The sequence below is a fragment of the Balaenoptera borealis genome, assembly GCF_965194805.1.
Source record: "Balaenoptera borealis genome assembly, chromosome: 5".
NCBI classification, from domain to species: domain Eukaryota; kingdom Metazoa; phylum Chordata; class Mammalia; order Artiodactyla; family Balaenopteridae; genus Balaenoptera; species Balaenoptera borealis.
In genome coordinates, this window is record NC_138862.1 from 54,946,934 (window position 1) to 54,974,469 (window position 27,536).

Below are 27,536 nucleotides of genomic sequence, written 5' to 3' on the forward strand. Positions count from 1 at the left end.
TTCTTGAAAGAGAGCAGCAGTCTTTGTGGCTGGTATGTAATGGGTGTTTGTTGAATGTTTGTTGAAGGAGTGAGTAATCAGTAAATGTTTAAATTAGCAAGAGCAGGGGTGTGGAGTTCAGATACAACCAGTGTACTTCATCCCTTTTGTTGACTATGTGTCCATCACAATCCAGCTCTGTGTCTGTGGTCTTGTGCCTTGCGAAGTAGGAATGGGCTCTTAATAAAACCTAGCTTTCCAAACAGTGCGTCTGAGTGGCTTGATCTTGTTTTATATCAAGGGGCTGGATCATGTTTCTATGTCTCTCGTTATCATGATGTGCATTTTACCTGTGGGAAAAAAGTATTACCTCGTCGTAATTCTTAATTCTACTAATCATTCCCCTTCCTTGGCTATTGAGAATTATAGCTAATTTAAAGGGAAGATTGGATTTAAGGGAAGTTGAAAACGTATGTGGTTAACAAAACTGCTTTTAAAATCCCTGTAGCAGTTTTCTTTATTGGGCATATAGCAACACCTAGTGGCTTTATGGATTATTTCAGAGACTGTTTCTAAAAAGAGCTTCTTGGGTTTTTTCCTTCCTTTATTGAATCTCTACTTATTTGGTATTTTTTCTTTCCTCTTAATTGATGAACAGATATCTTTGATCTCTATATTTTGTTATATTTAGAAAGTAAGCTGGCTTTAGCTGAAGAATGGATGTTGAAGAATGATGTGTCTCTATAAAAAGCATACCCCACCTAATAAGTAATTTATGATACTGTAAATACAAACAGCAAAGTGATATTGCAAGGTGACAACATCTAGGATCCTCTAATAACTTTAAACAGGAGTCTTCTGCGGGAAATAACGTCTTCCTTCCATGTGGATGTAATGCCAGATTTCTTTGCCAAACGTTTACATGTATGCACAAATATATACACTTGCACTGGATGCCTCATTTATCAAACACTCAAGAATGAATTCTACCTCAGTACATTTTCCATGTCATTGAACCATTTTTACATTTTGAGATTTTAGGTGGAAATATGTCTAGCACGTATCGCATGCATTTCTGCCTTTTAATAAGGGATATATTTTATAATTATTCTTATCTTGACAACTTAGTATCACAGTTATAAATATTAACTACTATATTGAGGAAAAACTTTAGGACTACTTGCTCTATTATTATTTTTTAAATTTATTTTTTAGCTTTTGTGATAATCCACTTTACTAAATAACCGAGATTTTTAAAAATTTTAATACAGTTTTGGAAGGTTACTTTCCATTTACAGTTTTTACAAAATATTGGCTATATTCCCCATGTTGTACAGTACATCCTTAAGCCTATCTTACACCCAATATTTTGGTTATTTGTTTTAAATAGACTACAATGCTTTATAAAACATTTGTGTTGTAAATCAACTATGCTTCAATAAAATTTTTTTAAAAATTTGTGCCTACAGTTTTTCTGTCTTTTTGCTCTGTGTCTTCTTGCTGGTGGCATTGTTTCTTTTGCAACGCTCTTCCTTTTTTTTTTTTTTAAATTTATTTATTTTTGGCTGCGTTGGGTCTTCGTTGCTGCACGCTCGCTTTCTCTAGTTGTGGTCAGCGGGGTCTACTCTTCGTTGCGGTGCGCGGGCTTCTCACTGCGGTGTCTTCTCTTGTTGCAGTCGCAGAGCATGGGCTCTAGGCGCGCGGGCTTCAGTAGCTGTGGCACGTGGGCTCATGGGCCTAGTTGCTCTGTGGCATGTGGGATCCTCCCAGACCAGAGCTTGAACCCGCATCCTCTGCAGTGGCAGGTGGATTCCCAACCACTGTGCCACCAGGGAAGCCCCTCTTCCTTTTTCTTATCCCCACTCTTGGCCCCTTCTGATTTGCTGCTTCTGTTAATTCTGTGGCCTAGAAAGTCAGGTAACCACACAGCTTAGTAGTAAACCAACTCTTCTGGCTCCTAATTTTGTGCTGTTTCCATTATACTACACTGAAAATAAAGGCTAAGTCCACAGTGCTTTAAAGTAAGAGTAACTAGATTTTAAAAGGAGACGTTATCCACTACAGTAAAATGCATAGCCTCAGTGACTGTAATTGCTGTTTTAACCATTGGATAGCCTTTGTTGTGTGATTCCTGGCCTGGTCATTGAGATTCCTCATATTCATAAACACAGAGAATCAAGTCAGTCAACCAGTATTCCTTGTGCATCTACTGTGCGTCAGGTGCGTGGGGAGCACAAACACGCACGCATAGACTTCTCTGATTGCATAGTACAATTGACATAACGTGTAGGATTATAGATGTCTTGATAAGTAATTACATTTGAATTCTCCATACAAATAGAAAGTTTTATTTAAGACCATCCATCATAATGATTGCAGAGGGTCTCATTTAACTTTAAACCTTTATGACTGGATGTATAGTCATGGCCATATTATCTATAATGGCACTTAAAAGAAAGTTGACTTTTCTTCTTATAGTTAATATGAACTCTAATTGAGCCATAGGTTAACTAATCTCATAAATGATAACTCTCTCATGCATCATGGGATTAGAAATAAAAATATGTGTTCTATATTATATAAGCTTTATATAGGGTAGTTACCCTATATGAAAATATACTTAATTCTAAATATCTCCATAACTTTCTGTCATGTGTACAACCTACATTATTAAAGTTTTATAAAGTCACTTTATAATTTTTATTTAGTCCTAGGCTCTATTTTATTTTATTTTATTTTAATTTTTGGCCGCACAATTTGTGGGATCTTAGTTCCCCGACTAGGGATTGAACCTGGGCCACGGCAGTGAAAGCACCAAATCCTTAACCACTGGACCTCCAGGGAATTCCCTAGGCTCAATTGTAAACAAAATTTTGATTATTTACCAAGATATCTAGGGGTTAAGCACACAGGATTTCTTTATAAACCAGGACAGTATTGATTTTTTTTCATTGTTTAGAAATTATAAAGATATACAGTTCATTCAAGTATTCCTTCCAATAAAGGAATTTTTTGTGGCTAGTAATTTCAGGATTTGCTGGCCTTTTTTAGTATATTTTGTGTCTCCTTGGCTTCAAAGTTTTAGAAAGCAAATAAACACTTTTGGACTTTTTGGCACACTAGTTTTCAAATAGTCAAGTGACAGGGAGGGAATCAGGCTTTGACAGCCAAACCACAGGTGGCAAATTAATTAAAGCTTCTGCACCTTTTCTATGGAGCTTATCACTGGAAGAAGTTGGCCATTACCCTTTCAAATCCAAAGGTGACAATTAAAATTTTAAATGCTTGCTCCTGCCCAGTGGCCTATGACGTTGTTAGAGAAACACATCTTCCATGTCTACTGAAGAAGTTCAGTGAGAAACTCTAGTTTTAGGAACATAACCTGGGTGACTGCCAGCTCTTTCCATAGATTCAACCATCTAATTTAATCACATGCAGCTATTAAAATTATATTGGAAAAGGTTTAATAACAGGAAAATCAATGTATTGTTAAAAACGAACATTTTGTAACTGTAGTACATCGTCCCATTTCTGTTGAAAACATTATCTATACACACAACTGGAAGAATATACATGGAATATTACCAGTGCTTATCTTTGGGAGATGATTTTTCTTCTGGTTTTTTTTTTTTTTTCTTCAGATTTTCAGTAGTGATCTTGGATTATTTTGTTGTCAGAAACATGTTATAAAAAGTATTTTTAACTTTTATTTTTCCTCTAAAGTGAAAGATAACTTGTTCCCTAAGACTCTCTAACCTTGTCATTCAGGAAAGGAGAGAGAGGGGACACACTGTTTTGGTATTTGGAAGACATGTTGTCAATTTTGATTTAGTTGATTCAACAAATACTTGAGTATCTACATTGTGCCCAGGCAATGTTGAGGATTCCGCATTAAACAAAATCTCTGGGAGAAGATGGACCATAAACACATATTTATGTCTTGTGGTGGTCAGTGCTAAGTGCTATAATAATAAAGAATTATTAGGGGATTAAAGGGGATTATTGAATGTTGGGGAGTAGAGATGTCATTTACCTGTCTGGTCCTACGTTCCTTTATCTGTAAAAAGGGTTAGATCAGAGGGATGCTGAAATCCTTCCCCTCTAACATTCTATGACTCCTATGACTTTTGAATTATAGGCTACTACCTAAGTTATTATTTCACCCAAATGCAGAAATGGGTCAATTTTTAACATTGAAATAAAGAGGAATTATGTATCCTGAGAATAGTACTTGATAAACAGCAAGAATTTTTTAAAAAATCAGTGGTGTTTCTGTAACTATTGTTAATAATGAAAATCACAGGTAAAGATTGTAGAGCGTTAGATGTTTACCCAGTGTCGTAAATAATATACAAGAATATATTATAAAGGAAATTTCTCTTAGGAAAATAGTACTAACTTTTCTAAGATTGGGGCTTGTATATAAATACATGAAAACCCTGGAAAACAAAAATTGGACCTTAGTTTTGTTTTCCCAAAAGGTTTATAATCGAAACTCATTTGCGTTTTCATGTACTCAGGTTATATGAAATAGTGGGGAAACACAGAACATGGAAGAAGTAGATATTCTTTGGATTTGGTTGCAGAAAGCCAAGAGATCAAATAGGCATCATTGTAGACATTTCTCTTTGGTTAATAGTAATTTTTCTGAAATGCATTGTCCTGTCTATCTCCTACAATTTATGGCATTATTTAGTAGTTGAATGAATATATAAAACTTGATAAAACCTTGTGTAAGACTTTGCAGAATATAACTACCTTTTTGTCACAGTACTGCCTCAAATTTGGGGAGTCAAAACCATTCCTTCCTCAAATAGGAATGTTTTACGTGACATTTGTCTTCTGTTGTCTTCCAGAAGCTATTCTTGTGATGCCTCATACCACCTTTCTTTGTTTCAGATATCCTCTGGCACTTGCAGGCCTGATGTTTCAGAATCCTCTGAATTGCGTCAGAAGTCACCATTATTTCAGTTTGCGGAGGTAATATATTACAATTTATACTTAATGAAATTGTAAAGTGAGCTTAAATTTGGGCTGATGAAAGTAACTTAAAGCAAAGAAGAACCCTGCGTTCTTAGCTCAAGTAATCATAAAAGGGAAAATAGTATCAAATTCTGGAACTTTAGAGTCTCTTAATTAAGGAATAAATATGTTTATAGAAGCTTGTTATTAACTCATACTAAATATTATTGCACTTAAACCTCATCACTAATTTTTATTCATGGATAGGAAAGTTAAGAATATAATTGAACTATTTTTTAGAACTTAGTCATTTATAAGATATTGATTTGTCAGGTATTAAATCAGAGGACAGAATTGACTCATGGTTATTGGCTGTGCATTCCTTTGTATTTATTTTAAGTAAACTTCTCTTAATTGAAACTTTAGCATGCAGTTGGCAGTTTTCAAAATCTTATATCTTGTGTCAAACCTGTTTGGCTCAGTATGTCTCTGACATATTCAGAGATGATGTAGAAAAAGCACATTATCCTTGATATAAAGTCTAAAGGTTAAGACTGCTTTCCAAAATATCTGCCTTTACCCTAGAACTCAATATGGAGCCATCATTGATTACTTTTTTCTAAACTTTAAACCACATGGTCTTCCCTTGATCATTCTAATTGTCTTTCACTAGACCTTCTTTCACACTGTCATCCTTCCTAATGTTTGCCCCTTGTGGTACAGTTTTGTACAAAGGAGAGCATATTTTTAGTTTCAGACTTTTTTCTCCTCTAGTGTCCTTTCCTGGTGGTTCTCAACATTTCATTGGCAGAATTACTTTTCACACTGGCATATTAGGTATTTTATGACATTCTTTATTATATGCCTAAATGTCCTGCTGATATCACCAGAATGTTTTAATATATATTTGCTCACATAATACTCCTTATCTATCACTTTCCTTTCTGCTCTCTGTGAGATGTGCCATGAATTCCAATTGTTTTTTATATTGTTTCCTCAAGAATTTAATGTAATAGCAGATTCAGTCTGCACTCCCTTTTAAACAGTAGTTTTAGACATATTAAATAATGTTAGTCTCAACTTTGAAAGCAGAGATACTTAACCAGTGATCCCTGGTGAAAGATGTAGTGAAATCTCTCAAATTTCACATGAAATTTTGGCTGTGTTGACACATGTGCATGTTTTTGGGGTACTACAGCAAACCAAAGATTCCAACGAGATCCCTGACCCTAATCTAATATTTCTTCGGGAGCTCCCTATTCATGTCAACATCTCCTTTATCCCAATATTAATTCGGAGAAACATCCTTTTGTTTAAAAACTTGTGAAATGCTTTTCAAAAATCTAGATTGTTTATACCACTGGTTCTGTTTTGTTCACTGTCTAATTTAATCCTTGAAGAAATATATTGTAGGTCAGGCATTTCCTCTTACACAAACCATTTATTTTCTTTAACTTTTATAGAGGGTTGGTAGGAGTGAAAAGTCATGTCTGAAGTAAGACCTACAGTTTATAATTCCCAGGATTTCAGGAACATCCTTGTGGATTCATATCTGCAGTCTCTCACAGCTTGCACACGGAGATCTTTTTTTTTTTTTTTTAATTTATTTATTTATGGCTTTGTTGGGTCTTCGTTTCTGTGTGAGGGCTTTCTCTAGTTGCGGCAAGCAGGGGCCACTCTTCATCGCGGTGCGCGGGCCTCTCGCTATCGTGGCCTCTCTTGTTGCGGAGCACAGGCTCCAGACGTGCAGGCTCAGTAATTGTGGCTCACGGGCCTAGTTGCTCCACGGCATGTGGGATCTTCCCAGACCAGGGCTCGAACCCATGTCCCCTGCATTGGCAGGCAGATTCTCAACCACTGCGCCACCAGGGAAACCCCACGGAGGTCTTTTGAAATGATAGGTTTCATGGTTTGACCAAGAAGAGTTCTACATCTTTACCCTGAAATATTTTCAAAGTACTTGGTTAGATCTTAGCCATTTATGACAATTTGTGTATGTCTAGTTTGTTAAATAGGATCTGGGAGATCTTTTTTTCTTCTTACTGATATTTGTTCTAAAAATGCTTATTTGTCTGATGCAGAAGATATGGTGGAATTAAAATTTTCCTAATGCCTTCAGCAATGAATAGAGTCAATAATTCCATCAGGCTCTCTTGTAATTCTTTCTTATCCCTAAAATTGACTTTGATATTGTATCACCAACTGGCTCCATTGTTTTTCTAAACAACTTAATTTAATTAATATGAAAAAATGATTCCTGGGATTGAGGAGTCATGATCAAGCTGCATGTATTGCTTAGTAAGTTCCCTTTGATGGAGTCGGTGAGCCCAGTTAATTGAAGAAAAAGACTTTTGTGGAACTGGAAATGGGCTGAATTTACAGTGCTCAGGCTTTCTGCTCTTGTGACTCATTTTCACCCTAGTTTGTAGTTGGATAGAAACTTTGTTCACTTTGAAACCAAAATTAATAACTGACCTTGCTCTCAAAACATCCTAAAAACTATTTCCATGTGGCCCTCAGAGCAAACTTTTAATGAGGCTATCATAATCACCAAATAGAAACGAAAGTTCTCCTAGCTGAAGCAAGGATGGTGTGACAGAATCCTCTATCCACTGTCAGACACCTGAGGGGCATAGGTGTGTGTGTATGTTGGATGGGAGGATGCATGGTGTTATAAAATAAAGAAATGCTGTTCATATTCAATAAACAATTTATTGAGTTTTGGTAGTGTATTCTATGTATTCTAGAATTCTGTGTATTGGCAGTGTATTCTATGGCTTATTTTCTTCTTACCATAATCCTGTAAAATGGGGATTATCATCATCATCATCAATTTACAGTTGGGAAAAATAAATCTCAAGAGAGATTAGCTGAGCTGCCCAAGGTCATGTAGCTAGTGAGTAGCAGAACTAAGATTCAGTCCCAGATCCTCTGACCCACATGGTTTGCTTCTCCAACCCTGTTTCACAGCTGTCTCAAAGCAGAGAACAGCTTGAGGGGAGTGCTGTAGGGAGGAGAGAGATTTACTTGCAGCTTTCAACTTTTAATAATATGTTAGAAAATTCACTGAAATAAGGAAATTTATCTCTACAGGTGTCCTCAACTGCTATTTGATACAGATCTGATACCCTTTCAAGAGACATGGCAAATGAGCCAAACTCAGTCTTCTTTGTTCTTTCCACATGTGTTTTTAGAAACATGGCCTTTGTCTTCGTTTATCATTGATACTGTTTTTCTAAGAGGGATTGAGGGTGATGACTCATGTCTTAATCTTTATCTGTGTGTACAGTGGAAATATTTGGCAGAATCTATTAGTCTGTTATGGTAAAATGTACTTGCGCTTTAAAAATTATTTGTTTCCTTTCAGATATCTTCAGGTACCTCCCACCCTGATGTTCCTTCAAAACAATGTCAAGCATCAGCCTTGTTTCAGTTTGCAGAGGTATGGCCTTCTTTTTTGTTGTTATTGTTCTTTTCTTTTTTTTTTTGGATTTTTGAATTTTAATTTATTTATGTTTTTATACAGCAGATTCTTTTTAGTCATCAATTTTATCCACATCAGTGTATACATGTCAATCCCAATCTCTCAATTCATCACACCACCACCCACGCCGCCGCTTTCCCCCCTTGGTGTCCATACGTTTGTTCTCTACATTTGTGTCTCAATTTCTACCCTGCAAACCGGTTCATCTGTACCATTTTTCTAGGTTCCACATATATGCATTAATATACGATATTTGTTTTTCTCTTTCTAACTTACTTCACTCGTGTGTGACAGTCTCTAGATCCATCCACGTCTCAACAAGTGACCCAATTTTGTTCCCTTTTATGGCTGAGAAATATTCCATTGTATATATGTACCACATCTTCTTTATCCATTCGTCTGTCAATGGGCATTTAGGTTGCTTCCATGATCTGGCTATTGTAAATAGTGCTGCAATGAACATTGGGGTGCATGTGTCTTCTTGAATTATGGTTTTCTCTGGGTATATGCCCAGTAGTGGGATTGCTGGATCATATGGTAATTCTATATTTAGTTTTTTAAGGAACCTCCATACTGTTCTCCATAGTGGCTGTATCAATTTACATTCCCACCAACAGTGCAAGAGGGTTCCCTTTTCTCCACACCCTCTCCAGCATATGTTGTTTGTAGATTTTCTGATGATGCCCATTCTAACTGGTGTGCGGTGATACTTCACTGTAGTTTTGATTTGCATTTCGCTAATAATTAGTGATGTTGAGCAGCTTTTCATGTGCTTCTTGGTCACCTGTATGTCTTCTTTGGAGAAATGTCTATTTAGGTCTTCTGCCCATTTTTGGATTGGATGGTTGGTTTTTTAATATTGAGCTTCATGAGCTGTTTATATATTTTGGAGATTAATCCTTTGTCCGTTGATTCGTTTGCAAATATTTTCTCCCATTCTGAGGGTTGTCTTTTCGTCTTGTTTATAGTTTCCTTTGCTGTGCAAAAGCTTTGAAGTTTCATTAGGTCCCATTTGTTTATTTTTGTTTTTATTTCCATTACTCTAGGAGGTGGATCAAAAAAGATCTTGCTGTAATTGATATCAAAGAGTGTTTTTCCTATGTTTTCCTCTAAGAATTTTATAGTGTCCGGTCTTACATTTAGGTCTCTAATCCATTTTGAGTTTATTTTTGTGTATGGTGTTAGGAAGTGTTCTAATTTCATTCTTTTACATGTAGCTGTCCAGTTTTCCCAGCACCACTTATTGAAGAGACTGTCTTTTCTCCATTGTATATCCTTGCCTCCTTTGTCATAGATTAGTTGACCATAGGTGTGTGGGTTTATCTCTGGGCTTTCTATCCTGTTCTATTCATCTATATTTCTGTTTTTGTGCCAGTACCATATTGTCTTGATTACTGTAGCTTTGTAGTATAGTCTGAAGTCAGGGAGTCTGATTCCTCCAGCTCCTTTTTTTTCCCTCAAGACTGCTTTGGCTATCTGGGGGTCTTTTGTGTCTCGATACAAATTTTGAGATTTTTTGTTCTAGTTCTGTGAAAAATGCCATTGGTAATTTGATAGGGATTGCATTGAATCTGTAGATGGCTTTGGGTAGTATAGTCATTTTCACAATATTGATTCTTCCAATCCAAGAACATGGTATATCTCTCCATCTGTTTGTGTCATCTTTGATTTTTTTCATCAGTGTCTTATAGTTTCAGTTTGCAGAGGTATGGCCTTCTTTTAAAAAAAAAAAAAATATATATATATATATAGATATATACACACACATGGGGTTCAGAAAACTTATTGAGCTCAGGAAGTATTGGAATGGAATTTTATAACATATGGAGAACTTTAGGCATGCTTCTTGCCATTACTAACATAATACACATGGGAGGCTACTTATTGCTTTTTGCTGCCTTTGCTCTAATCACAGATCAGCTCCAGAATTTATACCCATTTTACAAGCATTCATTAAAGAGTTCACTCAGAATACACACTTTCCAGTAATTCATTTATTTCATTTTGCCTTGTTTTTAACTTATTTTAAAAGCTTAGGAAAATTGTCAACGTGAAGGCCATAGCATTCCAATTTATTAAATTTTTCCAATAGTGAATAGATGCTGTAGTTGATGAATAACTCTCACAGTGAATGCAGGGGTGAATAGGACCTGTTAGATCATCAGTGCTTAGCTTTGGGTGTGATGTAGCTTCAGCCAGTATTTTTATTAGCGTTTAACCCTGGGCTTAGGTCAGGTCAGCTCATGCAGGATCTTAGATTTCTTCGGATTGTCAGCCAGAGAGAGAGAGTACACACTAGAGAGTATTTTCTTGGTTGGTATCATGAGAAGGCAAATCTGATAATGCTTGATTTGCCACAAAAGCCCTGGCCTCAACCATATGCTCATTTCTAATGAGCACTATATGACAAATAATAAAATATATCCCTTTTGTAAAAATAAGATGCCATCTGCTTTAGGTCTTTCTCCATTTTCCTTTTTATTAATTTCAACCAAAAATGCATAAAATAAACTAAGCAATTTTTTATAAGGTTGAGAGAAAATGACAAGCAGGACTGTTCTGTTTAATATTGATGTATTGAATCACTTTGATTCATTTGCATAAAGAGTGCTGCATAAATGAAATGTAAAATGATATCCTTTTGGCAAGAGAAAACCCAGCATCTTATTTCAAAAATGAGAAAAAAATTACTTTTAGCGCTTACATTTAAAAAAAAAAAAAAATGCTGCTTCCTCTTTGGACACTTGTGTCAACCACCATGACTTGATCCAACCCTCTGGCCTGTTTATCTGTTAGGCTTCTCTGCCACAGTATTTGCTTTACTCGTTGAGGGCTATTCTATAAAACTGGTAACAAAAATATCATATAATGGTATCATTTCATGAAGAACAATTTGCTTCATGAATCTGAATAAATTAAGATTTTATCATAATTTTTCATTATGATAAACAGGCTTTTCTTTTCATTGTCTGGGGAATAGTTTTGTTTAATATTTCCTTGCTTTCCTCTAGTCATTGACATCCTTTTACTTGATACTAATAATTTTTTCAAAGGTAAAAAGAATTTTGACGTGATGACTATAAGTTTATTTTTAATGTTGGTACCTGAGCAGTCCCATCCAACCTTTTAGAAACAGCTCCTTCAAAACAGAATTTATTTGCCATGTATTCTTTTTGATTAAATTCTACACTCTGTAGCATGAGTATCAGAACGTAGTGGCTCATCTTTGACACATCTGATATTTACATATGCACTATTTACCATGAGTTTTCAATTTAATTAAAAATGTTTGTATGACATACCTCAGCTGATGCATTTCTAACAGGTATTGCCACTCAGAGTGTGGTTCTTGTTTAAGCGAGATCACCATCAGATTTATTAAGCGCCTCAAAGCCCTGGGCAGCTCTGAGGAACCAGTTTGATGGTGTAACAGCCACTGTCCTGTGATTCTGGAGAGTGAGATCCCATACCTCTCTTAAATTAATTTGTTCTTACTGCTTAGTACACTCACTCCTCAAAAAGAAAGTTTTTTTCTGGGGAAGAACCTCTTCTTACTTACGAGGAGTTGTGCAGGGAGACATTTCCAGATGTTACTCCTCTCCTCAATGGCACTTGTCTTCTGAGGGTTTTTGACTGTGCATTTATAAGATTTGAGGAAGCTTTAAAAAAATTAATTTGAAAACTTATTATGAGTTGTTTCAGGCATCATTAACAGAGGAAGGCATGCATGATGGAGAAACCAAAATAAAATGTTCTGCCCTAGAATCAAATACAGTTCCCCTTCTCAACTCTGTATATTATTTTTCCCAGTTATATTTTGCATAGGTTGACAATTAAGAGCCCTAACAATTCCTAAGCAAATTAAATTATTACATACTTAGTTGTTTACTTGTACATGTTATATGTGATTATACAAGAAAAGTACAGTACATGGTTCTCTAAGGATATTTGTGACCTCCAGTCGCTTTCCTCAGCTGACTCAAGAGAAATTTCAATCTCTTTCATGTTATGATCTGACCATATTGTCAGCGCAATACTGGGCTGGTTTATTCAAAGCTAAACAATAGCTAACTACATGAACTAATAAAAGTATCTACTACAATCTGCTATGAGCGTATCTATTGCGGTAGAAATAGAATAGCCTATAATTACTGTGATTGTATCCCTAAAACTCTTATAATTATTTCATAAAACACCCATCACCTTTGAGAAAACACAAAGACTCTTGAAATTCTTGTTCTAATTAGTCTATAGCAGAGTTTCTCAAACTTTAAAATACACCAGAGTCACCTCAAAGGCTTCTTCAAACACAGATTGCTGAACCCCACCCCCAAAGTTTCTTATTAAGTCTGCAGTGGGGCCTGAGAATTTGCACTTTCAACAAGTTTCCTATTAGGGAACCGCAGTTTGAGACCACTGCTCTATAGTTTGCAATTTTTACCGCAGGTTATTAAATCAGCATTGGCAAGACACTTTCTGGTATCTCTGGGACCTTACAGGGAAAGGGTTAAGTGAGGAAGGAATGGGCAGATAATAGAAATTTACCCAATGGGCCACTTTATACCCCTCATCCCTTTTCAGAGGGATTCTCAGTCCTATTATGTGCACTTAGAGAAAAGTAGGTGTTTGTATAATTTAGGAAACAATTTACTCTTTAAAAATGTTTAGCTTTGTAATATCACTTTAAGATCAGGCTTGCAAAATTCTTAGAGCCCATTCACGTTAATTTCATTTACAAGTGTTCATAACTCTAGGAAGACATTAGCTATTGGTCATTTATCGTGTAATACAATTATCCTAGAAACGCAGTTTTTAAAAAAACAGTAAGCCCTGGGCATTTCTTTAAGTTGAAAATATTTTTTCTTTTATGTCTTGGGTCTCCGTCTCACAAGCTGAGAAGGATATCTTTCCTTCTTAACCAAATCTGATAGTCCTAAAACCCACTGAAGTAACCTGCGTGGAACCATAAAATTGAATAAAGAACATTTTGTTTGTAGGTTCCTCATAAATGTTTATGTTTAAAGGGAGAAAGATACATCTGCTTTACAAGATCTAGAAAGAAATATAGAGTGCAGAGCCTGTTTTCCTCGCATTTCAACCTGTCTCCCATTCTGTATTGATGCTCATAACTCATCTAGATTCAACTTGGCCCTTCTGAAGAGCCATCACTCTGTTTCCAGGCTCTGATCCATTAAGTTGGTCAAAGTGAGTTTCCTATCTGCATTTTTTGTTGTTTACAGGTAGAGTGACACATCTGTCACTGTTTAGATCTCGTTTACTGAAGACTAATGACCAAATGTAATGGCAGAAGGGAGCTGTTGTCTTCCATTATTTAACGAGTCTGGAAGCCTTGCCTGGTCCACATATCCTCTTCTCTGCCGTGTGTCTGACTCTTACACCTAGAGTATATCTTTGCGTTGAAAAATTGCATATTTACTTTGAAGACAGGGAGCTAATCTGGACAATTTAGACAAATAGATTTGAACATTAAAACTTTCCTTAGAAGGCTTTTACTTTGCCAATATAAATACAACCGTAATCTCACCAAGGTATCGTCACAATTGGATATAAGCAATAGGTGCACATTTAACGCATTCATTTTCATGATGGAATGCCCAGTATGTTACGGAATATTACACTCAACACAGACTCCATATACTCAAGCTGCAGCTCATCAGTGTGAAAGTCTTACATGGTTTATTGGAAGTGTTAATATTTCTTTTAAGGTAAGGAAGACCAATCATCTCATATTGTTCATTTGTTCTCTGATTCATTTATTCACTCAACAATTGTTAGTCATTTCCTCCCAGGCTGCAGTGTTTATGATACCCCTCACAATTGCAAAAGCCTTCCAGCTAATTTGCTTTTGATCTTTACCACCTCTTTCCTTGGTGTGCTCCCCTACCTCAGTCAGCTATAAAATTAACAGTTTTAACACCCAGGGTGATAATTTTTCTTGGCGCTTTTGCTGTACATCACATACTTGGAACACCCACCCTGTTTATCAGAACATTCCACAGTAGGCAGAGGAGAGACTACAGTGGAGTTAACAGATTAGCAAGCACCATCCAACTTGAGGAAAATGAAAAGCATAGCCATGAACATACTGTGCAGTATGGCCCACTACTGCCCCCTACCCAGGAGGGTAGCATAACACACACTTCCCACCACTAGCTGACCTGTCATTGAAAAACATGTATTAGCTACATTATTCTTACTTCAAAGGATGTGTATGTCTCTTAAATAGAAAAAGAAAACAAACAGGGAAATGAACAATGGTATAACAAATTGGCATTACACAAGCTATGCTTATATTAGAAGCCATCAGCGTAAATGAGATTACTGAGAGAAAATGTGTAAAGAAAAAGAGAGGGGCCCTAAGACAAAACCCTGAGGGAAAACATTTAAGTGCTCTCTATAGAAAGGAGAGCCAACAAAGAACAACAGCAAGGAGTGGCCTGAGAGGTAGGAAAACAAGGACTCTGCAGTATTGGAAATCCAGAGGAGACTCTCAAAAGAAAGGTCAGCTATGCCCAGTGCTGCAGACATTAACATATATTCAACCCCCTGCCCCCAATTAAGAAGCCAAAAGACATTTTTAGAAAGTATATCTTACCGCGAAGTTGTTCTATGAAAATTTTATTGTTAGGTGATTCTAGAAACGTTGGACTGCTAAAATATGTTGACTCTCCCCTAACATCCTTTGAAAATAAGGCTTCCAGCAACCTTGAGCATTTAAAATATTGCCCTGTACCAACAAATAGGTAAAAATCCTCCCATAAGTGATGAGGAAAATAGTTCTTACTAAACATTAGGTGATGGTTTCTTTTGCAAGGCAAGGAACCATTCTCAAGCCTCGACTCAAACAGCTGTGCATTAACGCAGCTGGCAGGTAATACATCCGAGCGGTCAGAAGTTCGACGCTGAGCCTCTGGGTGTGCCGTGCAGGCATTTGACAGGCTTCGTGGTAGTGAACACACACACACACACACACACACACACACACACACAGCGTCAGGGAACAAAAACCTGCAGCAGCAAAAGCGACAGCAGAGGGAGCCAGTGGAAGAGCTAGAAAACAGTGTCGGGCTGTGTAGGGGAGCGTCACCCAGCTTGTTGTTCTCTTGAGGGTATCGTATGATTATGTGACACATTTAATATTTTATAGATTATTAAATTTAATAATTCTCCTCTGACATTGCAATTTTAAATTCTGTTCTAATTTCAGTCTGTAACTAATTTTTGGAAGTGTCCTAAAAGAGTTTATTTGTTAGTGTTGACAATGATAAATCCTTATTACTAATAATTGTACTGTTCATTGAGAGCATAATGTGGGCTGAGCACTGTGCCGAACTCTTCACTAACATAACATCTAATCTTCACAAAAGTAATTAATACGGGGCAGGTATTGTTTCTATTTTGAAGGTGAAGATGAGGTCTTAATTATTTGCTTAAGTCCACACAGCAAGAAGTAATGAAGGCATGTTTGTCTGACACAAAAGCCATGTCCTTTCTATTATACAACCTTGGTTCACGGGACTGGCATTGATGTTCAGTACTTCCTTCCCCCAAGTCACTAGAATCAGTGATTGTATTAAATGTGTTTATTTCTCTTAGTCTAGTGATAAGGTTAGTAATTGAATTCACCTTGTCTAAAAAAGGAGAAATGGCATATATCAGAGAAAATTCAGCTAGAGGAAAATCTTCAAAAAGATTCAGCCCCTAAGTTGATCTTCTAAAGAAAAAGTAAGTGATTGGGATAAATAGGAAAGGACTCTTTTAAAAATGATAGTACCCAGGAAGAAAAATTCCTTAAAGCTTTCTTAAACTAGTCCCTTCTGAGTGGCCCAGGTAGCTTATTAAATATTTGCCTCTTATCCAGCAGGTGTTCTAGGGAGAATTTTCTCTAGCAGTAAGTCCCCAGTCTCTTCTGGGGCTGACAGTGCCATAGAATTCCCTGGGGGTCTTGGGGTCACCTGTAAGGGTATAGTCACAAGGTAGGTTTGTCTCCTAAACTGAACTGAGAAATACCTCTGTCTTAAACTGAGAAAGAATTCAGAATCACAAAGAATATTAAAAGCTTAGACCATAGCTAGCTGCTCTAATGATGACAGAACTTCTCTAGGAGAAGAATACTTTGTAAAGATCTTTAAGAATGTATGCCCTTCTCAATTCTTTATGGAGTTAAGCTAGAAATTGAAAATTACGTTTTCATATAAAAACGAGAAAGGACAGTGCTGTTCATTGTTATTAGTGCCTGCCTGCTGTTGAACCAAATTTGCAGAAGAGGATGCAGTCACGATGTAATGTTGTGTGTATGTTGATGTGCTACAACTTAGGTCTTAACTGTACGGCTTATTGAGATTTGTGGTCTTGACTGTCAATCTTTGTGTACTTTAGAGCATACTCTCAGAGCCAGTGCCAGTGTTTTATGTAAAACTTTTAGCTTCACCAGCTCTTGTCATATTGCCTAGCACATTTATATTGGATTCTCCAAAAAAATTTTGTTGACTGGCTTGTTGGCTGTCTTTTCACAGTGATTCCAAATATATTTCAACAAAAAATTAACTAATTGCTTTTTGGTAAATATAAAATAACATTAAATCTCTTTCCTATGTGGCAAGTTGCTGAGTTGGTATTTATATGGAAATGGAAATGCATAACTTGTTTTAAGGTTGTAGAGTTAAATTTAGGGCCTGGAATACTCAAGATAATAATACTCTTGTCATACAACAACCACCCAAGCCACACCTGTTTTTTTGTTACTATTTTTGAGGCTATTTACTAAAATTGGTTTCAAAATTATAATCCCAAGCGTAACACATTTAAAGTTATTTGGTACTTGGGAGCAATGACGTTCTCATTAAACTAAGGAAAGTTCCTGAATGTGTGTGAATGGGGAGCGAAAATTCTGATATCACAGTTAATATTCTTTATGTGACTTGTTTTCAATATAGATTTCTTCGAACACTTCACAGTTGGGCGGTGCTGAACCTGTAAAACGCTGTGGAAAGTCTGCACTCTTTCAACTGGCAGAGGCAAGTTCTAAGAATATGTTGTGATAAGATCTGCAGTGGTCAAAGTCACAATGAAGTTAATCGAAACGGTGTTCCCTAAACTGTACCATCTCACCTGTGACCATAAAGTGTGTTGTATCTAATTTTCAACAATGAGAGGGTTAACCTTTAACTTAAGGAAGTGGACTTTTTCTACGAAAAGTCATTAAGCATTGAAAAAGGTTACCCAGGGAAATTGCAAAATCTTTTTCACAGGCAGTATTTTAAAATAAGGTCCGTTTTTGTCTCTCTCAGATTGGTTAAGTAAGTACATCCTAAACCGAGAAGAATGGCCTAGGTCATTTTCCTCTTCTCTGATTCTCTTGTGATATCTATAAATCCCTAGAAGGCACTACCGTTAAACTAGGTGGTTGATGTTTTAATTTGGGGGTTGTTTTCAGTGAAGAACTCAAAGTATGTGTTCTAAAGTCTGGTTTTGTAGCATCTATCAGTTGTACATTTGATGTGACGTGGGTGTAAAATGCTACTACTCCTTTGGCAAAGTAGAAAAGATGCTTTTGTAAAGCCTAAGGAGGACAGAGCCCTCACTTGGCGGGGGATGGTGGGGGGGAGAAGATGCCGGGAGTGGTCATTGCTGGGACGGGTGGCAACAAGGCTTCCTCCGCCAAGCTGGACCGATCTGCCCTACTGGGACTTGTGCGAGAAATGGCTTTAGCGCCAGGACACTATTGTAGCAGTTTTCTCTTTTGGTGAGACAAATTAGGAGGTACAAAATGAGTGACCCCAAATCTCTATATTAAACTTCCTTTTCTTCTTTTTTCTGGCTTCCTTCCAATGAGTTCCTTCTGAGTTTTTTTGTGATATGGTTCTTTTATAAATTCTTTGAGTGTTTATTGAACTTAATGGGACAACCTGTCATTTTCTAAATTTTATGGTAGCTTGTATCATAAAAATTTAGCAGTTTTAAATATCTTTATTTTTTTTAAGTTTTATTTTTTTGGCCACACCTCGTGGCTTGCGGGATCATAGTTCCTCAACCAGGGATCGAACCCGGGCCCCGGCAGTGAAAGTGCTGAGTCCTAACTACTGGACCGTCAGGGAATTCCCCCTAAATATCTTTAAATTAAGCTTTGAAAGTCCAGCCGGATCCAAATTAGGAATATAAAAATAAAAAGGCCTGAAACAGTAAAGTATGTAAATAGTGGGACAAACTAATCCATTTTTGTCTGACATGAAGCTGACATGCTTCTTGTATAAGAGAAATTCAGACTCAAATAGAGGGCTATGAATGACTAGAAAAATTAGGAATGCCACAGGGAATAGTTTTTAAAAGAACTGGGTAAGTCAGTGGCAGAGTACTGTTTCTGATAGAGCTAAAATGATAAAGATCTGGCAATGAGTGTGCCTTTAGAGTTGTAAACGTGTCTTAGTAAACAGGGAGACTATGAGGTCATAAATTTGTCCGGTATCTTTAAGACTATATAGATTGTCAAGATAATTTATTTGAAAGAAGTGATCATTTTTCTTAAATAAGATGAATATGGCCCTTTCTGCGTTTCCAGGGGGATGGGGTATGTACATATATACAGACATATCCATATGGTCCTTTAAATATTAAACAACACTGATTTATAAAACACACTAGCTTTCAGTGTGAATATTTGTTTATTAAATAGTTTTGTATTAGAAATGTATGGACCTTAGAGGTGCTTTGCTGTGGGCGGGGTGCTAGAGCAATGAATCTGTCTTCTCGTTTTCTTTCTTTGGCATAACAGTCACAAAAAAATGGATTCCCCATTAAATCAGAGCTCATTAAAAAGAACACTCTTCAAATTTGTAAGGATGCATCCCAAATATAAAACAGATGCTATGGTTTAACAGATGTTTCAATGCTGGTATCATAATTTAAAGGGGTAAAATGACTGCAATAAGCCTATTCCAATTATAGCAAATCAGCTTATACTCAGACTTAGTTTCTTATAACATCCAAGTAAAAATAATATGCTTTTGATGGAACAGGGTTGGTAAAAAATAATTTACCAAGAAAATCTTCTCACATTATTATTTGTACCACATGAATATGATGCCATAATGCTAATAGAGTGTGTTTTAGAATAACATCCTAAAGCCTTCCCAGTTTATAATTAAATATAAATATGTGCACAATGGATTAATCAGCATCTCTAAATAATCACCAGTAGAAATATGCTTCCTCAGTTATTTTTTATTCCTTGTGTATTTGATGTTCATTTTTTCTTGAACAAAGTATAATATTTAATTATTTTGGGTACCTCTTTAAATAAGTATGACAGGATATTGAGGAGGATTTTTCCTGTGGCCCAGAATTGATGCCGTTGTCTGATATCCTAAGGAACAGCTTTAAATTTACACATTCTAAAGGGAAAGCAATCAACAAGCCACCTTCAGTTTGGGCTAGGTTCTTCTCTTGGGATTCATAAAGAGACAGCCTTTTCCAGCTGTCATCCCTTCTACCACTCCAAGGGTTTCCCCTCACGTCCCCACCCTAACCCCATGGGTGGGGCTATCATGGGCTTGGCAGTCATCTGGAATATTGTGGCTTTTCTCCTTGTCCTGTGGAGGAAAGCAGGCAGTGCTTCTTTCCCTTCTTCACCCCTGACCTCTGTCAAGCAGAGTGAAGACAGCTCTGAGAGAACCCCTGTTAAAGACTAGGGGTCGTACTGCAAGAAGTGTCTTCTCATGTTTTGGCGAGAAGCAAGCAATGTTTTAGACGTTGATTTACTGCGGTGCCCTTCACCTCTCTGACCAGGCCAAAAGAGAACTGGAGGAAGTCAGCAGCAGGGAGAGACTTAGAATAGCCTGATGCACTGTCTTGGCATTGCAAAGATGCATGAGTTTTCCAGGGGCCAAGTAAACAAGTAGAAGGTAGTTCAGCTTGATCAGGCAAGAGGCCACGGAATGGTCGTGGGGAGAGGGCAGGCCTGGGACCATCACATCTCTCACTTGAGGACACTCTGAGGAACTCCCACAAACAGGAGTGTTGTTCAGCTTGTTTGCACCAGGACAGCTGTCCCGGTACTAAAATACAAAATACTTCCTATTGTTGGTAAAAAGACTGGGACCCTACCCCTTGAGTACCTTTGCAGTAACTCTGCTGCATCCCAGGTCTCCCCTATCCTTCTAGCGACTGGACAGCACAGCAAGGGGCCTGCAGCACCCTGTTCTAGCCCTGAGACCACATCCCTTCTGATCATTTAGCACCCCTGCCTGTTGAATATTTTGTATATTGTCTCTGTCCTTGGCATCTCTATCAAGGTCATTCAGTCTTATGTGGAGTTAGCAGGAACAGACAAAGACATAACCATGCACAGTTGGTTTTACCTGCACCATTCCTTCCTCTGTCCTCTCAACCAGAGGCTATATGTCTTATGAAGGAAGGGCCAGGAACCAGCCCCAGAACTAACCATTCATCCTTCCTAGCTCCATTCTGGTGGGTGGACATGGGAGAAGGAGTGAATGAGGAGCCCTCCCAAAGACAGGATTTGTTGCTTGCAAGAAAACTCTTCTCTTGGAGAGAAGCAAGAAATATTGTAGGCATATATTTATTGCTGTGCCCTACACCCACTTCAGCAGGCAAAAAGAAAATTGGAGGAGGCTGGCAGCAGATAGAAGGAGACTTAGATTGGCCTGCACTCTCAGTTTGGGCATTGCAAGGACCGCTCCCCATTTCCCAGCACCCCAAGCCAGGAGATGCTCTGGTGGAAGGGTCTGCTTCAGGCATTTGATTGGCATTTTAAATTGGGTGGATTTTTTTTTTATATATATAAATTTATTTATTTATTTATTTATTTTTGGCTGTGTTGGGTCTTCGTTTCTGTGCGAGGGCTTTCTCTAGTTGCGGCAAGCGGGGGCCACTCTTCATCGCGGTGCGCGGGCCTCTCACTGTCGCGGCCTCCCCCGTTGCGGAGCACAGGCTCCAGACGCGCAGGCTCAGCAGCTGTGGCTCACGGGCCCAGTTGCTCCGCGGCATGTGGGATCCTCCCAGACCAGTGCTCGAACCTGTGTCCTCTGCATTGGCAGGCACAGTCTCAACCACTGCGCCACCAGGGAAGCCCTAAATTGGGTGGATTTTTAATAGCTGAAAGTGACCTGAAAATTCTGGAATCTATTCCAGGTATTTTTCAGGAATCTACTCCAGCTAGGAAGGGAGATTTGGCATTGTGCTGCTGAGGTCAGGGAATTGTAAAAAATACAGTCCTTTATGTTTGAACCTCCATGAGGTTCATACTGTTCAGTTAATCAGTTCATTGGCACAGGTGCTATAATGTATTGTGTTTCCTTTCCTTTTGAAATTAATTAGGTCAGGTCACATAAAGAATAGCAAAGCATCCTCCTGGAGATCATTGTGTATTATAACTGCTATAGTTGGAGAGCACACAGAAACATCTTTATCCGTACATTTTAGTAAAGAAAATTCTACACTTAAAGATATCTGTTACTAATATTGCCTAGTACAACAAGTGGTGCAGTTTATTCATTTATTCTAACAAACAGTAGTTTCTGAGGGCCTACTCCGTGCTGTGAACAGCGAGGTTGTTCGAGCTACCTGCATATGGATGTACATTGAGATAACCTGTGAGCCTTCTTCTGAGATCAGTGGTTTAGGAAGACCTTACCTTGAGATCCAGTTTTGGTGTTTGGAGTGCCATGAGAGGCTGGAGCATAAGCCTAAAAATATTACTCTTTGTTTTACTTCTAATTTTTTTATCTGCAAGTAAGTTTTATTATCTAACGTAAGATAATAATGACCGACATTTATTTATTTATTTTTAAGGTTTTTTTTTTTTTAAACTTTGGGTTTATTTATTTATTTATTTATTTATTTATTTATTTATGGCTGTGTTGGATCTTCGTTTCTGTGCGAGGGCTTTCTCTAGTTGCGGCAAGTGGGGGCCACTCCTTGTCGCGGTGCGCAGGCCTCTCACTATCGCAGCCTCTCTTGTTGCGGAGCACAGGCTCCAGACGCGCAGGCTCAGTAATTGTGGCTTGTGGCTTACGGGCCTAGTTGCTCCGCGGCATGTGGGATCTTCCCAGACCAGGGCTCGAACCCATGTCCCCTGCATTGGCAGGCAGATTCTCAACCACTGCACCACCAGGGAAGCCCTGACCGACATTTATTATCTACTGTGTGCTAGGCACTTTTCTAGGTACTTCATATGTACTCACTGAATTCTCACACCTGTCCTTTGAGGTAAGTACTATTATCATTCCTCTTTTCCACAGTAAGAAACAAAAGGACAGAGAGGTTTTGTGACTTGCCTGAGGTCATGTGGACAGGAAATGTTAGAGCCTCCGTAGAAACCCAGTCTCTCCAGAGCCGGGGCTCTTCGGCACTGTGCTATTCTGTCACCTTGTTTTAGATGAATATAAAAGACTGTGCAAGTTACTTGTTATAGGAGTTTGCATGTTATAGAAGTCTCTGTGGAAGACAGCCTACTCCTACACATATGTGTATGGCTGAATAAGATGACAGATTGTTCAAGACTGCTGTCAAAGAAATGGAGCTGATATTTCCTTTTTTAAAAGTGATTCTACTTTTGAAACTGCCAAGATACATCCTACACCCTTAAATAAGTAAGTGCCTGTTTGTGAATACACTTTGGAAGATACGGTGAGGACTGTAGGAAATTACAGTGTATGCCTCCTGTTCTCCAGGAACTTATTCTCCAGTTGCAAAGAGATAAAATATAAAAAGTTAAGGGATAAGAAATAAATTAATGGTGCAAGTGGTTTCACAGGAAAGCATGCAATGAAATGAGGAAGTTCAACTTGAGTGATACCAAAGTGAACGTGTAAAACCAGGAAACAGAGAAATTAATATCAACTGGCGTGCTCTGGGGAGCCCAGCACAGGGGAGAGAGCATGAAGAAAGATGGTCCTTGATGAAGGGGTTGTTGAGGAACAGAGGTTGAAACTAGCGTCCTTTGGGCCACATCCAGTTTTGTTAAGAGATGCTTTCTTTGGCCCACAATTTGTTGACCTGCATCATATTTTACATTTGAATTAGTGGCTAATATTTTAAAATTATAGATTTCAAATAAATGCGTACTCTGACCTCTCTTGAAAATGTAGAGGGTCTGGAGACACTGGACCAGCCTTTCTGCATGAGAACAATTGGTCAGAGCTGATAAATGGCTGCCCCCTTAGAGAGGTGTTTGCTGTACAAATGTCACCATCCTCTCCTTTCCCTACTGAGCCCCGACTCTGAGTCCAAGAGTCATTGCCAACAACCATTTACACTTGTCCACACCCCTTTATACCTAACCATCCAAACACAGTAGAGACTGTGATTTATGCATAATTCAGTGGAGAGATGGGGGAGATAGAGCAAAGAGATAAAGGCAGGCAAACATGAAATAGGTAGATGACAAGTAGACCAGCTGGGCAGAGGGGAGGGCTGTGCTAGGAGATATATGGAAGGTGAAGGTAGAGTGTAGCTGCAAGTCAGAATTGGGAGGGTGTTTAGTGTAAAAGCAGAGAAATTTGTACTTGAAAATAACGAAGGGCGGTTGAAAATTTGGAGCAGGGGTGTGCCGTGGTGAGAGCAGCGCTTGGAGAGACTCACTTGGCAGCTGTGTAGAACAGAGCGGAAAGCCTCTGTGGACGTCTGGGTGTGGGAAGACAAGAACCAGCATCTGGGGAGCTGGCGGTGGGCATGGGAGGCTGCAGGGGATCCAGGTGGATTTGGTGATCGAGTCAATGTGAGAGGTAAAGCAAAGGGGAGTCCGAGACAACTCCAGCTCTGAACCTGAGTGTGGGAAAAGAACGGCTTCCAGAAGTTTACCCTGGTCTTGGAGCCCAACTTCAGGAAACCTGGATGTTTGTGAACCGAGAGGGGGCCCCACAAGTAGAAAAGCAGAGGTGAAAGAGGGGGAAGAGATAATTGAAGAAATCCAATACTGAAAGAGTCAACACGAGGGGACTGCCAGCTAGGTAAACAGTTGAGTTTGGGAAGCAGAAACCCATGTTCCTCTGAGCACAGAAGAAAGAAAGGGAAAAAACAGTCACCCCAGGATTGCTGGATTTGTCTGTGTTGTACTTTTCTTCTTTATCTCAATTTGTGAAACTGATAATCTGTTACGGTGAAGTTGAAGAAAGAGAATGCTAGATCTCTCTAGACATACTCTTCATATATATAAAAAGCAAGATTGTAGATATGGTGGGTCCAAGGGAATTGGAAAAGTTGTCATTAACCCTGTTTATTAAAAAAAGGATGAAGACATTTTCAGAGACCTCAACACCCTAGTTTTTCTTGCGTTCTAATTTGCAAAAAACCCTTATAATTAAAGTCAAATGGGTAGGTAAAGATGAATTTATTCTAGTATCTATAAAAATTAAATCTTATGGAAAATTATGGCTCACTTTAAGAAAAGATGTTATGTTAAAATTACAGAAATTCTATACTATACTGAAAAAAGTAGGAAATCCCACCCCCCCACTACCAATTATAGGTGGTATTTGATTGAGGTATGACTCCAGTCAAGTGTTCTGTTGTGTCCTCATATCATTGATGTGCATTATCCTTTCACCCTACTGTAACCCCCTGAAGCCTAGAACCTCAACATGTAATTCCCAAGTTCTCAGCTTCACCTGCACTCTTACCATAAAATTGAATTCTAACACTTAACGATATATTAGAGGGGACCTTTTGTTTGAAAGTGGTGTGTTTCTTTCCTTTTTGTGCTGAGTTGCAAGTCATTTTTAGAAAACTCCTATTCTAAAACTTTTCGTTTTATTTCCAATTGCTCCAACTTCCTTTTGTAGGAACTGAAATATAGGAATGCACCTAATGACTTCCTTTAACACCTTTTGGGGAGACTTCAGTAAATGGCCTTTTGGAGCAAAGGCCATCCCCACTCCATCTAGTGTCTTCTTCAGAAATGGTATAGTTTCTGAAGAAATAGTGAATAAACATTTAAACCACCATTTCACCTGGCCTAATTGTTTCAGCAAACCAAACAGTAAGCTACTTAATATGCACAGATTTTAGTGCTGAGAGACACTTAGACCACTGTTCTGTGACCAGTTATCTTTTATAATAAAGAAAATTGAATTATCTTAGCAGTGATGCTATTCTTTATTCTCTGAAACCATCAGCCAGTATATTTTTATGGCAAAAACATTCTGGTTCTATTTAATTATGGGAGACATGCACATCTTGGAAAAACACCACGAAATGCCATCCTAGGGTTATGTCTACACTGTTTTGGCAGATAATAAGCCAGTACAAAATGATTGTAAACACACCTTGGCTGCAAAACATTTGTTTTGTACTAAAAAGCAGAAATTTAGAAATGGAAACTTCTTGATTAATGTCAGTGGGTCTGTTTGCATACTGCCTTAATCTAGCTGGCTCCTTTATAACAGACAAAGACAAAATATAATCAAGAGTGAAATAATATGGTACATTTTGGAACTACTTACCCATTTCTTTGTACCAGTTAAGGGCATCTTCTTCTGTGGTATTACTTGTCATCTAGTGCACGATTAATTATTTTTCACTGGCCATTTCACTCAGTCTTTTAAAGCAGGACACATTAAAGAAATGAATCAATATCTTAACATTTGTAGAAAGGAATACATTTTTAAATGTCTTTAAAGAGATAAAAGCTTTGTGCAGCACAGATTTATTGTGTGTTTAAAGCCACTACCCAATAACAAACCCTGAACCTAAGGTGTGGTCATACCTGAACTGAAAATGACAGCCTCCCTGAACTCAGGGACGTGAAAAATAATCCCTCCATTTTATCTCATCCCTTCAGCATCTTTACTGATTTTTTTTTCCTTTGCAGTCATTTTGAAGAGGATAGTCTTTTATATGTCTGTCCCACGTGTACATCCAAAGGATCTGGGTTTCAACATAATGATTTTTGTTTTTCTTTTGGGAATGAGTTACATTTCTTCTAGCACATCACTATCAGGCCACTCTGACTACGAGAAACAGTAAGAAACTTCAGTGCAGTTTCGGTTGTCAGAGGTAAAGTTAAAATATTGGTGATTAGTTTTCACTGGTCCTCCTGGGAACCATAACTAAGGACAGTGTGATCACTGGTCTAGGCCAAACAGCAGCATGGTCATAATTAGAATTGTTTTTTATAGACTTGTTAACTCTTTCCTGGTATTAATCAGAATGCATTTTAGATTCATCATTTACCTCGGAATTAATGAACCGTTCAATTCAACACAATTATCTGTTGAATGCCTTCATTTTTTTTACTAGGATATTCTTGGAGGAGAATACAAAGGTGAACAGGATACATTTTGTGCCCCCGCCCCCGGAAGTTACAGTTGTTAAAAATAGAGTAGTTCCTGAGGGAATAGACGATATATATCAAATATTTATGCCCAGCATTTGATTGAAAACATTAACATTTTAACTTCTTTGAATACAGCCTTGGGAATTCCATCCAGAAGGTGTCCTGCAGCTGATTTTCTGTTCTCACTTTTAAAGAAGGTTATTGTTCAATTTAAGATAATAACAGAAGAATAAATTGTCATTTACTAAGGCATGTTCTGTTTCAAGGCCTGATTAACAACCAGCCCTCTCTCTACTAAGGGCAAGTTGGCTAATTAATAGCAGACATTAATTCTGTGCTTCCCACAGTGCAGTTTTATTCACTTGAGTTCACACTGATTTATGTTCTTTTGTGTCCACTGTGTGCTTCTCTATGTGCACTCCATGTATATGTACATAATGTAGTTTGTGTGTGCTTTCCTAGGTCCCACTAAAGTGTTGATATATGGACCCCAAAGTAGATGTGAGTAGATAATGCTTGTACCCAAAAGTAGAACTGAGCTTGATTATATCTTTAATAAGAGTTGCTTCTTGAAAGATAATTGATTTAAGATCTTTCTGAATCTGATTTTGTTGTATATGGTTTTCCCCGCGGATATAGAATCATTCAACCCTAGAATGAAAAACTGGAGCAAAGCAGTTAGTCTACCAGGGCTATGATGTCCTGTTAATGACACAGTACGAATATTACTACTACTAATAATAGCCAGCATTTATCCTACATGACATTAAGCCCCAAGGGGATGGTTGTCACAATACA

General features: G+C 37.9%; 1 protein-coding gene and 1 long non-coding RNA gene across 13 annotated transcripts in view; both read left to right on the top strand.

Moving 5' to 3' along the window:
- BBX (BBX high mobility group box domain containing) overlaps positions 1–27,536 on the top strand; it is a 283,127-nt gene that overhangs the window by 211,513 nt on the left and 44,078 nt on the right. For all 12 annotated transcript variants that reach the window (XM_082393101.1, XM_082393098.1, XM_082393096.1 and 9 more), the window contains 3 exons: positions 4,879–4,959; positions 8,309–8,383; positions 17,383–17,463. In XM_082393101.1, the coding sequence (XP_082249227.1) occupies positions 4,879–4,959; positions 8,309–8,383; positions 17,383–17,463 (237 nt within the window). The remainder of the gene's footprint in view (positions 1–4,878; positions 4,960–8,308; positions 8,384–17,382; positions 17,464–27,536) is intronic.
- Positions 1–27,536, top strand: part of LOC309629289 — a 177,226-nt gene that overhangs the window by 87,643 nt on the left and 62,047 nt on the right. The gene's annotated exons all lie outside the window — the stretch shown is intronic.